This window comes from Chaetodon trifascialis, chromosome 13, assembly GCF_039877785.1.
Source record: "Chaetodon trifascialis isolate fChaTrf1 chromosome 13, fChaTrf1.hap1, whole genome shotgun sequence".
NCBI lineage: Eukaryota > Metazoa > Chordata > Actinopteri > Chaetodontiformes > Chaetodontidae > Chaetodon > Chaetodon trifascialis.
The window spans coordinates 13666130-13674537 of NC_092068.1; the positions used below are offsets into that span (position 1 = coordinate 13666130).

General features: G+C 44.5%; 5 protein-coding genes across 5 annotated transcripts; all 5 read left to right on the forward strand.

The window, feature by feature from the left end:
- Positions 1-178: 178 nt before the first annotated feature.
- On the forward strand, positions 179-1015 carry LOC139341521 (dual specificity protein phosphatase 13A). The gene is made up of 3 exons (XM_070978075.1): positions 179-423; positions 507-721; positions 807-1015. The coding sequence occupies exons 1-3, from the start codon at positions 179-181 to the stop codon at positions 1013-1015; spliced, it is 669 nt and encodes a 222-aa protein (XP_070834176.1).
- Positions 1016-1318: 303 nt separating this feature from the next.
- Positions 1319-2614, forward strand: LOC139341180 (dual specificity protein phosphatase 13A). Its single transcript, XM_070977557.1, has 3 exons — positions 1319-1590; positions 1770-1987; positions 2086-2614. Exons 1-3 carry the CDS (start codon positions 1466-1468, stop codon positions 2295-2297), a joined length of 555 nt encoding a protein of 184 aa, XP_070833658.1. The 5' UTR covers positions 1319-1465; the 3' UTR covers positions 2298-2614.
- A 587-nt stretch (positions 2615-3201) lies between these two features.
- LOC139341073 (dual specificity protein phosphatase 13B-like) lies at positions 3202-4764 on the forward strand. The gene is made up of 4 exons (XM_070977375.1): positions 3202-3236; positions 3973-4098; positions 4190-4431; positions 4544-4764. Exons 2-4 carry the CDS (start codon positions 3974-3976, stop codon positions 4762-4764), a joined length of 588 nt encoding a protein of 195 aa, XP_070833476.1. The 5' UTR covers positions 3202-3236; position 3973.
- Positions 4765-4802: 38 nt separating this feature from the next.
- LOC139341522 (dual specificity phosphatase 29-like) lies at positions 4803-5672 on the forward strand. Its single transcript, XM_070978076.1, has 3 exons — positions 4803-4960; positions 5126-5343; positions 5458-5672. The coding sequence occupies exons 1-3, from the start codon at positions 4803-4805 to the stop codon at positions 5670-5672; spliced, it is 591 nt and encodes a 196-aa protein (XP_070834177.1).
- Positions 5673-7504: 1832 nt separating this feature from the next.
- On the forward strand, positions 7505-8318 carry LOC139341071 (dual specificity phosphatase 29). The gene is made up of 3 exons (XM_070977374.1): positions 7505-7683; positions 7759-7982; positions 8075-8318. The coding sequence occupies exons 1-3, from the start codon at positions 7505-7507 to the stop codon at positions 8296-8298; spliced, it is 627 nt and encodes a 208-aa protein (XP_070833475.1). The 3' UTR covers positions 8299-8318.
- Positions 8319-8408: the final 90 nt, after the last annotated feature.

Sequence of the window (8408 nt, forward strand, 5' to 3'; positions counted from 1 at the left end):
CAGCAATGTAATTGTAAATACATTTCCATGAGTGAGAGTTTGGCTGAGACTATGACTGTGCAAAAATGCACCACCTGTCTCTGACTGTCAGAGGCTGAGTGATGCAGCAGTCACAGCAAAGGCAACAGAGAGCGGCCAGATTTAGTTTGAGTGAAATAACGCCCTCTAAAACTGAGAGATGGCCGACAGGAAACCAGCCCCAGGTACTGCCTCTGAGGTGAGATGTGGTCCACAAGACTCTGAGCAGAGAAATGTCGCCAACACAGAACCACAAGAGGAGCAAAAGTGCACATGTGCGACCGAGGATCCAAACAGGATGTGGGAGATCCCCTCTCTCCAAGAGCTGGAGGAGGTTTTACATTCAGCTCCCCGCTCATGTCGCCATGGAGATGAAGTGTGGCCCAACCTGTATCTGGGAGACATGTGAGTATCCTACACCTTGTTTGAGTTCAGGTATGTGTGTCTGAGTTGTTGAAAGGATTAATAAAATTTGGTATTTGTCTCAGGTTTATGTCTCATGACAAGCTTGGCCTCTGGCAGCTGGGCATCACTCATGTTCTGAATGCATCGCATGGAAAACTGTGCTGTAAGGGCAGTGATGACTTTTATGGAACCACAGTGAAATACTACGGAGTCCCGGCCAACGACCTGCCAACATTTGACCTTTCACCTTTTTTCTACCCTGCTGCTGAGTTCATTCACCAGGCTTTGACATCAGGAGGTACTGTAAGCTGCCACACACCTCTCTACAGGTGATACTACATAGAAGCGCCCTGTGTTGTCTTTGTGTCCTCTGTGTTTTCCAGGAAAGGTGTTTGTGCACTGTGCTGTGGGTGTGAGTCGCTCAGCTGCGTTGGTCCTTGCCTACCTGATGATTCATCACCGCCTCAGCCTCCTGTCCTCTGCACGCTGTGTGCAACAAAAACGCTGGATTTTCCCAAACAGAGGCTTCCTGCGACAGCTTATAGACCTGGACCGAAAACTGCAGGCCGAAAGGTCAAATGAAGCAAAATGAACAAAATAAACCATGGAATTGTCCTCCCCTAGTCAGCAGAAGTCAATGTGCTCATTTAGACCAACACCATGCAAGACTGTTTCCATTTGTACCATTTACTGAATGCATGCACTAAACAGTTCGTCTGTGTCCCACCCTCCCCTCCCCTGCCCTCTCCCGATGTGACCTCAGTGGTGACACAGAAAGTCCCTGTCTCACCCACCCCCACCCTGGACCACTGGCATCAGTGAACAGAGCAATCAATAAAACAGCAATGTTAAATAACTCTACATCCAGTCAGAGAGTCCTCGCCGAACACACAGAGCTAATTTTGGAGCCAAGCGGCATTCAAACAGCCACCTGCTCGTGTCCCTCACTGAGCTGTAGACTCTGGCGGTGACGGGACAGTGGACACAGGCATCAGGAGCAGTTTTTGGGGTCTGCTGGAGGAGCACTCTCTGTCCAGGGAGAATGTCAGGGAGCAACCAGCCACGGGACCTGGCACTCATTAAAGAGCTAGAGCTCATCTTGGATGCCTGCACACTGGAGCTGACACCAGTGGATGAAGTCTGGCCGAACCTGTTCATAGGAAATGTGTGAGTGCTTTGTGTTTGTTGAGTCTGTTGCAGGAAACCTTGATGAGCTCTGCAAGAGAGAAACTGATCAGTTTTATTAGCCTGCAATCCCTGTGTGTCATCTTAATATCAATCCACGATGCTGTCTCGGATGTTTCCTCTTTATTCCTGGTGTGCATGTCTTTTTTGTCTGTTTCCAGGGCCGTAGCACAGAATAGAAAGACGTTACATAAGCTTGGCATCACTCATGTCCTGAATGCAGCGCACTCCAAGCAGGGCAGCATCGGGGACCAGAGTTTTTACGGGAGCACCTGCGTTTACTTTGGCATCCCGGCAGAGGATTCAGACCGCTTTGACCTCAGTCAGTACTTCAAACCTGCAGCTGACTTCATACACAAAGCCTTGAAGACCAAAGATGGTACAGAATGTGAATGTGACACCCACTATCTCATCAAAACGCTTATAGTTCTGTACATTTCTTCTATTTTCTTTCACACTCTCCGTCCCGCTTTACAGGAAAAGTGCTGGTGCATTGCATCATGGGCATCAGTCGATCATCCACTTTGGTCCTGGCTTACTTGATGCTGCGGCAGCGCCTCTCTCTGAGAGATGCTCTGAGGCGCGTCATGCAAAAACGACCCATTTACCCCAACCAGAATTTCCTGTCGCTCCTCATCAAGCTGGATGAACAGCTGACACTCAAGCGGAGGTTGTGTCCTCTTCTCTGACACCTCTTTCAACACATTAGACATTAGTCTCTTCAAGACCTCCATCTCTTTCCATGTGTTTCCATGTCACACTCCACCGTAATCAGTATGGACATTATCTGTAAATAATGATTTGCTATCAGAATGTGTATGATGCTGTTAGAGGTGAGAGCTTGGTGGTGGTTATTTCTCAGGTTGTCTTCTTTTTAACTTCTGTGTGATCACATGTTGTGAAATGTAAATATTGAATTACACTGTCATATTGAGGTCTGTTTTTCATATTCAAACTGCATTCAAACGTTACCTGTCAGTGTCCACAAGCTTTGTAAATGCAGCATTATGTGTCATTGTGCATGTGCATTAAAGACATTTTACATATATTTTATGACATTTTATCTCATTGAAATATTTCGACTGGATGGACATAAAATGAGTGTTATGTTTTATGCACATTACACTTTTTAACAACATTTAACTTTAAGGTACCTTGTTATTCTTCCATCCATCCATTTTTCTTCCTGTTACAACATGCAGTGAGCACAACCTACGTGTTTGATTTATGGAAAAGCTGAAGGCAACACGTTCCTGGTGAATGTTATTCACAGCCTTGCTCACATTTCTTAAAGGAGCAGAGCAGCAGACTCCCTGGTAGAGACACATACAGTACAGCGGTGTATTACATAACACTCTGCGGTCATGGAAACTGAGCTAATGTTAAAGTTCACAGGACAATGCCACATTGTTGTCCATAAGAATAACATTTCAGGCATGTAGTCAGAGTGGATTAAATGTGTTTTTAAGTGCCTGAACTGCAGATAAATGCCTGTTGCAGGATGTTTTTGAGTGTATGATTACAGAGTTATAAAAGGAAACAGGCCACAGTAGCATGTGGGTCTGAGTGTTTATAGACAAATAAGAGCGAGCGCGGTAGCAGAAGAGTTTGCACTGACTCGAATGGAGGTAAGTTCATATGATTCAGTAAAAACTGGTCAGTCTGGGGATTTGTTAGGTTTGTTTCTCTTTCTGTCATCTCTGGTTTTGCCACTCAAGATGAATATATGCATTATATTTCTCAGAAAAGGTCATTGTGAGAATATTGTAAAGAAAACTTTGTATGCAATTTGCCATCTACAGAACATGTAAAGGTGAGCAGCTAATACACTTTATGCTTTTTGTTTTTTGTGCATCACTAATGGAATGTAACTATTTTCTTTTCATGGCGCTTTCTGCTTCAACTCCACTAAATATTGTACTTCTTACTTCAATGCAAATGTGGGTAATAATAACATATTGATATAATAATACGTAGAAGTATAACAGTCACAGGGGACATTTTTCTGCGTTGAGTACTTTTACTTTTAATTCTAGTACATTTTCCTGATTATAGTTATAGAATTTTACTTTATTTTTAGTAAAACTGTTTACTCAGTCACACTGTGGGGACTCGCCCTCCTTATGGGGACAAAACAAGCCCACAACATAAATCAGTAAAACACTAAATTTCAGTGTGAAGATGTGGGTTAACTTCAGGGTAATGGTGAGGATTAGGCAAGGAGTGGTTAGGATGAGTGTCTAGAAAAGCAATGATAATCTATGTAATGTCTCCAAAAACTATGAAAACATGACTCTGTGTGTGTGTGTGTGTGTGTGTGTGTGTGTGTGTGTGTGTGCGTGTGTGTGTGTGTGTGTGTGTCAGTATGTCTCTTAGGGATCCACCATATGAACCCCCTTCTGTCTCAGAGCTGCAGGAGTTCCTGCTGGCCGACAGGAGACCAACTGGACACCTCAATCAGGTCTGGCCCAACCTTTACATAGGCAACGAGTAGGTTCACACACAGTAACATGCACACACACATACATATACATATAACATCCTTCACTCATACAGATGTGAATGTGTGATCGTGTTTCAGGGTGGCGGCTCGTGACAAGGGCACTCTCCACAGTCTGGGCATAACTCACATTGTAAATGCTGCTCATGGACGTCCAAACCCCGGGCCTGGAGCCTGCTTCTGCGTCAACACTGGCCCACGTTTCTACAGAGACATGACAGTGGATTATTATGGGGTGGAGGCTGATGATGCAATAGAATTCATCCTTAGTCCTTTCTTTTATCCAACAGCACGGTACATCAGAGCTGCACTGGCCATGGGAGGCAAGTCAGTCACACTTAGATGTTACGGCAGAGCTGCTGTTGTGTACCTGATACAGTAAATATTTTGCGGCATATCTGATGCTGGAGGTGACAGCAAATATCCCTGTCCCAGGACGAGTGTTTGTCCACTGTCTGATGGGTGTGAGCCGCTCTGCAACACTGGTGCTGGCCTTTCTGATGATTGTGGAGGGCCTGAGGCTGCAGGAGGCGGTGGCTGCCGTCAGGCCGCACAGAGACATCTGCCCCAACCCAGGCTTCCTGCAGCAGCTCAGAGGCCTCGACATGAGCCTGGAGAGGGAGAGGAGGAGGAGACGACAGGCCCAAACACTGTAAAGAGACACACACATGGCCAGAAATATCAACATATGCACATGCACATACACACACACGCACATGTTTATCACTGCAGAGGTCACTCAACCCAGGAGGAAACACCATCTGTGACAGAGCTGAGGCAAATTTTGTGGACGAAGAGGAAGCCAGTGGCACCTGTCAACCAAGTCTGGCCCAACCTGTACATCGGAGATGAGTGAGTACAAAAATCACAGTCACGGGCGCCTGGTAGCTCACCTGTACAGTGCATGTACCAAAGCCAGGTTTGATTCATGTCATGGCATGTCATGCCCCCTTTTCTGTCTCTCTTCAGCTGTCACTATACAATAAAGGAACCCCATGCATGTGATGTGGTCTGCAGGTCTGTGGCGAGGGATAAAGCCACGCTCTCTTCTCTGGGTGTGACTCACGTACTGAATGCTGCAGCAGGTCGACACCGGATCAACACAGGTCAGCAGTTCTACAGCGACCTTGATGTGAAATACCTCGGTATTGAAGCTGCGGACCATCCAGAGTTTAACCTCGGACCTTTCTTCAACTCCGCCGCACAGTTCATAGACAGTGCTCTGAAGAAAAATGGTCGGTGACAGCAGAATTAATTGTGTAAACATAAAGCATCAGAATTACACAAAGAAATGTCAAATATAAATCAAAGATAAGCTAATTAAATAAACTAATCGATTTATCCTCCAGGGAAGGTGTTTGTGCACTGTGCCATGGGGGTCAGTCGCTCTGGAGCCCTGGTTCTGGCATATCTGATGATCTGTCAGGGCCTGTCGTTAGCGGAGGCCATCATCGCTGTGCGTCTGAACCGAGACATCGGACCCAACTCTGGATTTCTGGAGCAGCTGAGGCAGCTGGACCTGAGCCTCAGTCCACAGAGCAGACAGGACCACAATGACACATGATGACAATGAACAGACTTTGATCTGAGTCAGGCACCTGTTGACTCCACACTTTCTGTAAAAGAATCAAATGTGAGAAATAGAAATGTCATCTGTGTGTCTCATAGACGCTTTCAGTTTTACGTGTCCAGAAATAACTACACACCGAAGAATGCTGACTGATTCCACACCTGTCCACACATTTCTGACGTTCTTATAATGACAATACTGCAACGTGCCGCTCTTACTAAACTTCTCTGGCATCGTTTCCCATGATTCATTGTGCTTCCTTACCATAAATGCTCGAGGAAAGCAATCACTGTCACATTAGAGGACTCAGATCACATATCACATGTGAGAAAGCATGTATGTGTGTGTGTGTGTGTGTGTGTGTGTGTGTGTGTGTGTGTGTGTGTGTGTGTGTGTGTGTGTGTGTGATGAGGTCAGGTGTTGTGGCCCAGCTGCCTAAAAATATCACCTTAAACACAGAGCCTGACAGAGCAGTTGCAGTTACCATTCCAGATCTGTCTTTCAGCCTTTATGCTTACTGTGGAGGGAGGTCTCTGTGGACACACACACACAAACACACACGCACACACACACACGCACACACACACATCCACTGAGGAATACTTGACGTGCTGTTCTGTGATCCTGCTCAAGAACGGATTTAAACACAAAAGAGAGGTAAGTCATTTTTTTTCTTCAGTGGTACTTTATTATTACTTTATTATGTCATTCAACCCGAAGAATAAACGGACCTCTGCAAGTGATCATGGTCACCTCCAGCTCATCATTGACCATCACGATACCACTTTAATGAGAGTGTGTTAAATATTGTTGTAAATTAATGAGCATGATGGTATTAGTTGATATAAATGAGCAATAAACTGAGAGATTTACAAAAGAAAAGTTAAAAGGTGTCCATTGATAAACATCTCAAATTATAAATTTTGATTTTTGAACATCAAAATAGAGGAAATTAATAAATACATTAATGTGTTTGTCTGCCTTGGTTGATAAATTTCACAATAGATTCCACAATAGAAAAAGTTAAATAAATTCTCAAATGTTTTCAAAAAGCGACTAAAAGGGATTATTTTTGACAGTTTGTGTGTTGTTTTATTGGTTCTGTACTATTTCATTCATTATTACTGTTTCAAATCTATTATCATTTAAGGGGCACTTCACTCTGCTGTTCTCACTTTACTGACCTGTCATGGCAGTGAACAATAACTCTCTTACGTGAACTTGTGTGAGGTGGCTACAAGGAAATGACGTCTGATGCCATGGAGAGCTCTTGTTACATCCAACAGCTGATGTTGTGAAGTTTGGCCTCAAGAAAACCCCAGAGCGCCACATGAGTAATTGAATTTGAATTTATATGTGAAACCAACTGGTAAATCAAAATAATTTCCTTATCTTTATTGGAAATTCAATTTCATTTTAATTGACTTTTTTTTATTTAGTTAAGTATAGATCCCAAAATAGATGAATATATGCATTATTTTTCACTTTTAAATATGTGAAATGCATGAAATCCATTTCAATGCACTTACACCCTACATCCTCCATATAGGTGGGTGCTGTACTGTAGCTGAGGGTTTCAATTAACAATTCTATTAATTTTCAATTGATCTGATTGTTGTTTTCTTGATTGATCTATAAAATATCAGAAAATAGTGAAAATAGCCAATCATGCATTCTTAAAGCTAATGGTGACTTAATGTGTCCTGTTCTGTCTGACTAAGAGTCCATTGTTTGTGTGTGTGTGTGTGTGTGTGTGTGTGTGTGTGTGTGTGTGTGTGTGTGTGTGTGTGTGTGTGTGTGTGTTTTCTGGGCGGCACAGGTGGGCCATGTCCTCATGTGTGGTGAAGTCCAAGAGCAGGAACCCGTACACAGCGGTGCGGGTGGACCCAGACAGTGATTACATCACACCCGGAACATTAGACCTGGAGCAGCTCTTCTGGACCGGCACAGGGGCTCAGTACGCACATGTGAACCAGGTCTGGCCCAGCATCTACATTGGGGATGAGTGAGTAAATGCACACACACAGAGCAAGTGTCAATATTCATGATGGCAGCTTCAGGTCGAGTGTGTGTTTTGCAGAAAAACAGCGCTGGAGCGTCCTGGCCTGAGAGATCTAGGTATTACACACGTCCTTAATGCAGCAGAGGGAAAGTGGAATAATGTGCTGACTGGTGCTGATTACTACTGCGGCATGGACATCCAGTACTGTGGTGTCGAGGCTGATGACAAACCCACCTTCAACATCTCCCAGTACTTCTGCCCTGCAGCCCAGTTCATCCACGAGGCCCTCAGCCAGCCACAGAGTAAGTCCTGGAGGAAATCAAAATCTTTCTCTGGAGAGGATCCACTGTCGTGCTCCTAATGAATCCATCCATCTTTACTTCATCTGTGCTAGACAAGGTACTGGTGCACTGCGTGATGGGTCAGAGCAGGTCAGCGACTCTGGTCTTGGCGTACCTGATGATGAAACACAGCTTGTCTGTGGTGGATGCTATCGAACATGTGCGCCAGCGCCGCTGCATCCTGCCCAATCATGGCTTCCTGAAACAGCTCAGAGCCCTGGACATCACGTTACAGGAGGAGAGGATGAGGCTAAGGAGAGAGATGCAAGACCAATAGTACACAATGGACAGATCATTCGCCTGTGTTTACTACTTTAATTGTTCTTTTCATCTCAGAAATGTAAAATGTTCTTTATGTTTCTTTAACAATTGTGCTTTGATTTTCAC

Coding starts and splice junctions, on each gene's coding strand:
- LOC139341180 (XM_070977557.1), top strand. CDS start 1,466: ATGTCAGGGAGCAACCAGCCACGGGACCTGGCACTCATTAAAGAGCTA. Junction 1,591..1,769: donor AACCTGTTCATAGGAAATGT/GTGAGTGCTTTG, acceptor GTCTGTTTCCAG/GGCCGTAGCACAGAATAGAA. Junction 1,988..2,085: donor AGCCTTGAAGACCAAAGATG/GTACAGAATGTG, acceptor CCCGCTTTACAG/GAAAAGTGCTGGTGCATTGC.
- LOC139341522 (XM_070978076.1), top strand. CDS start 4,803: ATGCACATACACACACACGCACATGTTTATCACTGCAGAGGTCACTCA. Junction 4,961..5,125: donor AACCTGTACATCGGAGATGA/GTGAGTACAAAA, acceptor TGTGGTCTGCAG/GTCTGTGGCGAGGGATAAAG. Junction 5,344..5,457: donor CAGTGCTCTGAAGAAAAATG/GTCGGTGACAGC, acceptor TTTATCCTCCAG/GGAAGGTGTTTGTGCACTGT.
- LOC139341071 (XM_070977374.1), top strand. CDS start 7,505: ATGTCCTCATGTGTGGTGAAGTCCAAGAGCAGGAACCCGTACACAGCG. Junction 7,684..7,758: donor AGCATCTACATTGGGGATGA/GTGAGTAAATGC, acceptor TGTGTTTTGCAG/AAAAACAGCGCTGGAGCGTC. Junction 7,983..8,074: donor GGCCCTCAGCCAGCCACAGA/GTAAGTCCTGGA, acceptor CATCTGTGCTAG/ACAAGGTACTGGTGCACTGC.
- LOC139341521 (XM_070978075.1), top strand. CDS start 179: ATGGCCGACAGGAAACCAGCCCCAGGTACTGCCTCTGAGGTGAGATGT. Junction 424..506: donor AACCTGTATCTGGGAGACAT/GTGAGTATCCTA, acceptor TATTTGTCTCAG/GTTTATGTCTCATGACAAGC. Junction 722..806: donor CCAGGCTTTGACATCAGGAG/GTACTGTAAGCT, acceptor TGTGTTTTCCAG/GAAAGGTGTTTGTGCACTGT.
- LOC139341073 (XM_070977375.1), top strand. CDS start 3,974: ATGTCTCTTAGGGATCCACCATATGAACCCCCTTCTGTCTCAGAGCTG. Junction 4,099..4,189: donor AACCTTTACATAGGCAACGA/GTAGGTTCACAC, acceptor ATCGTGTTTCAG/GGTGGCGGCTCGTGACAAGG. Junction 4,432..4,543: donor AGCTGCACTGGCCATGGGAG/GCAAGTCAGTCA, acceptor TCCCTGTCCCAG/GACGAGTGTTTGTCCACTGT.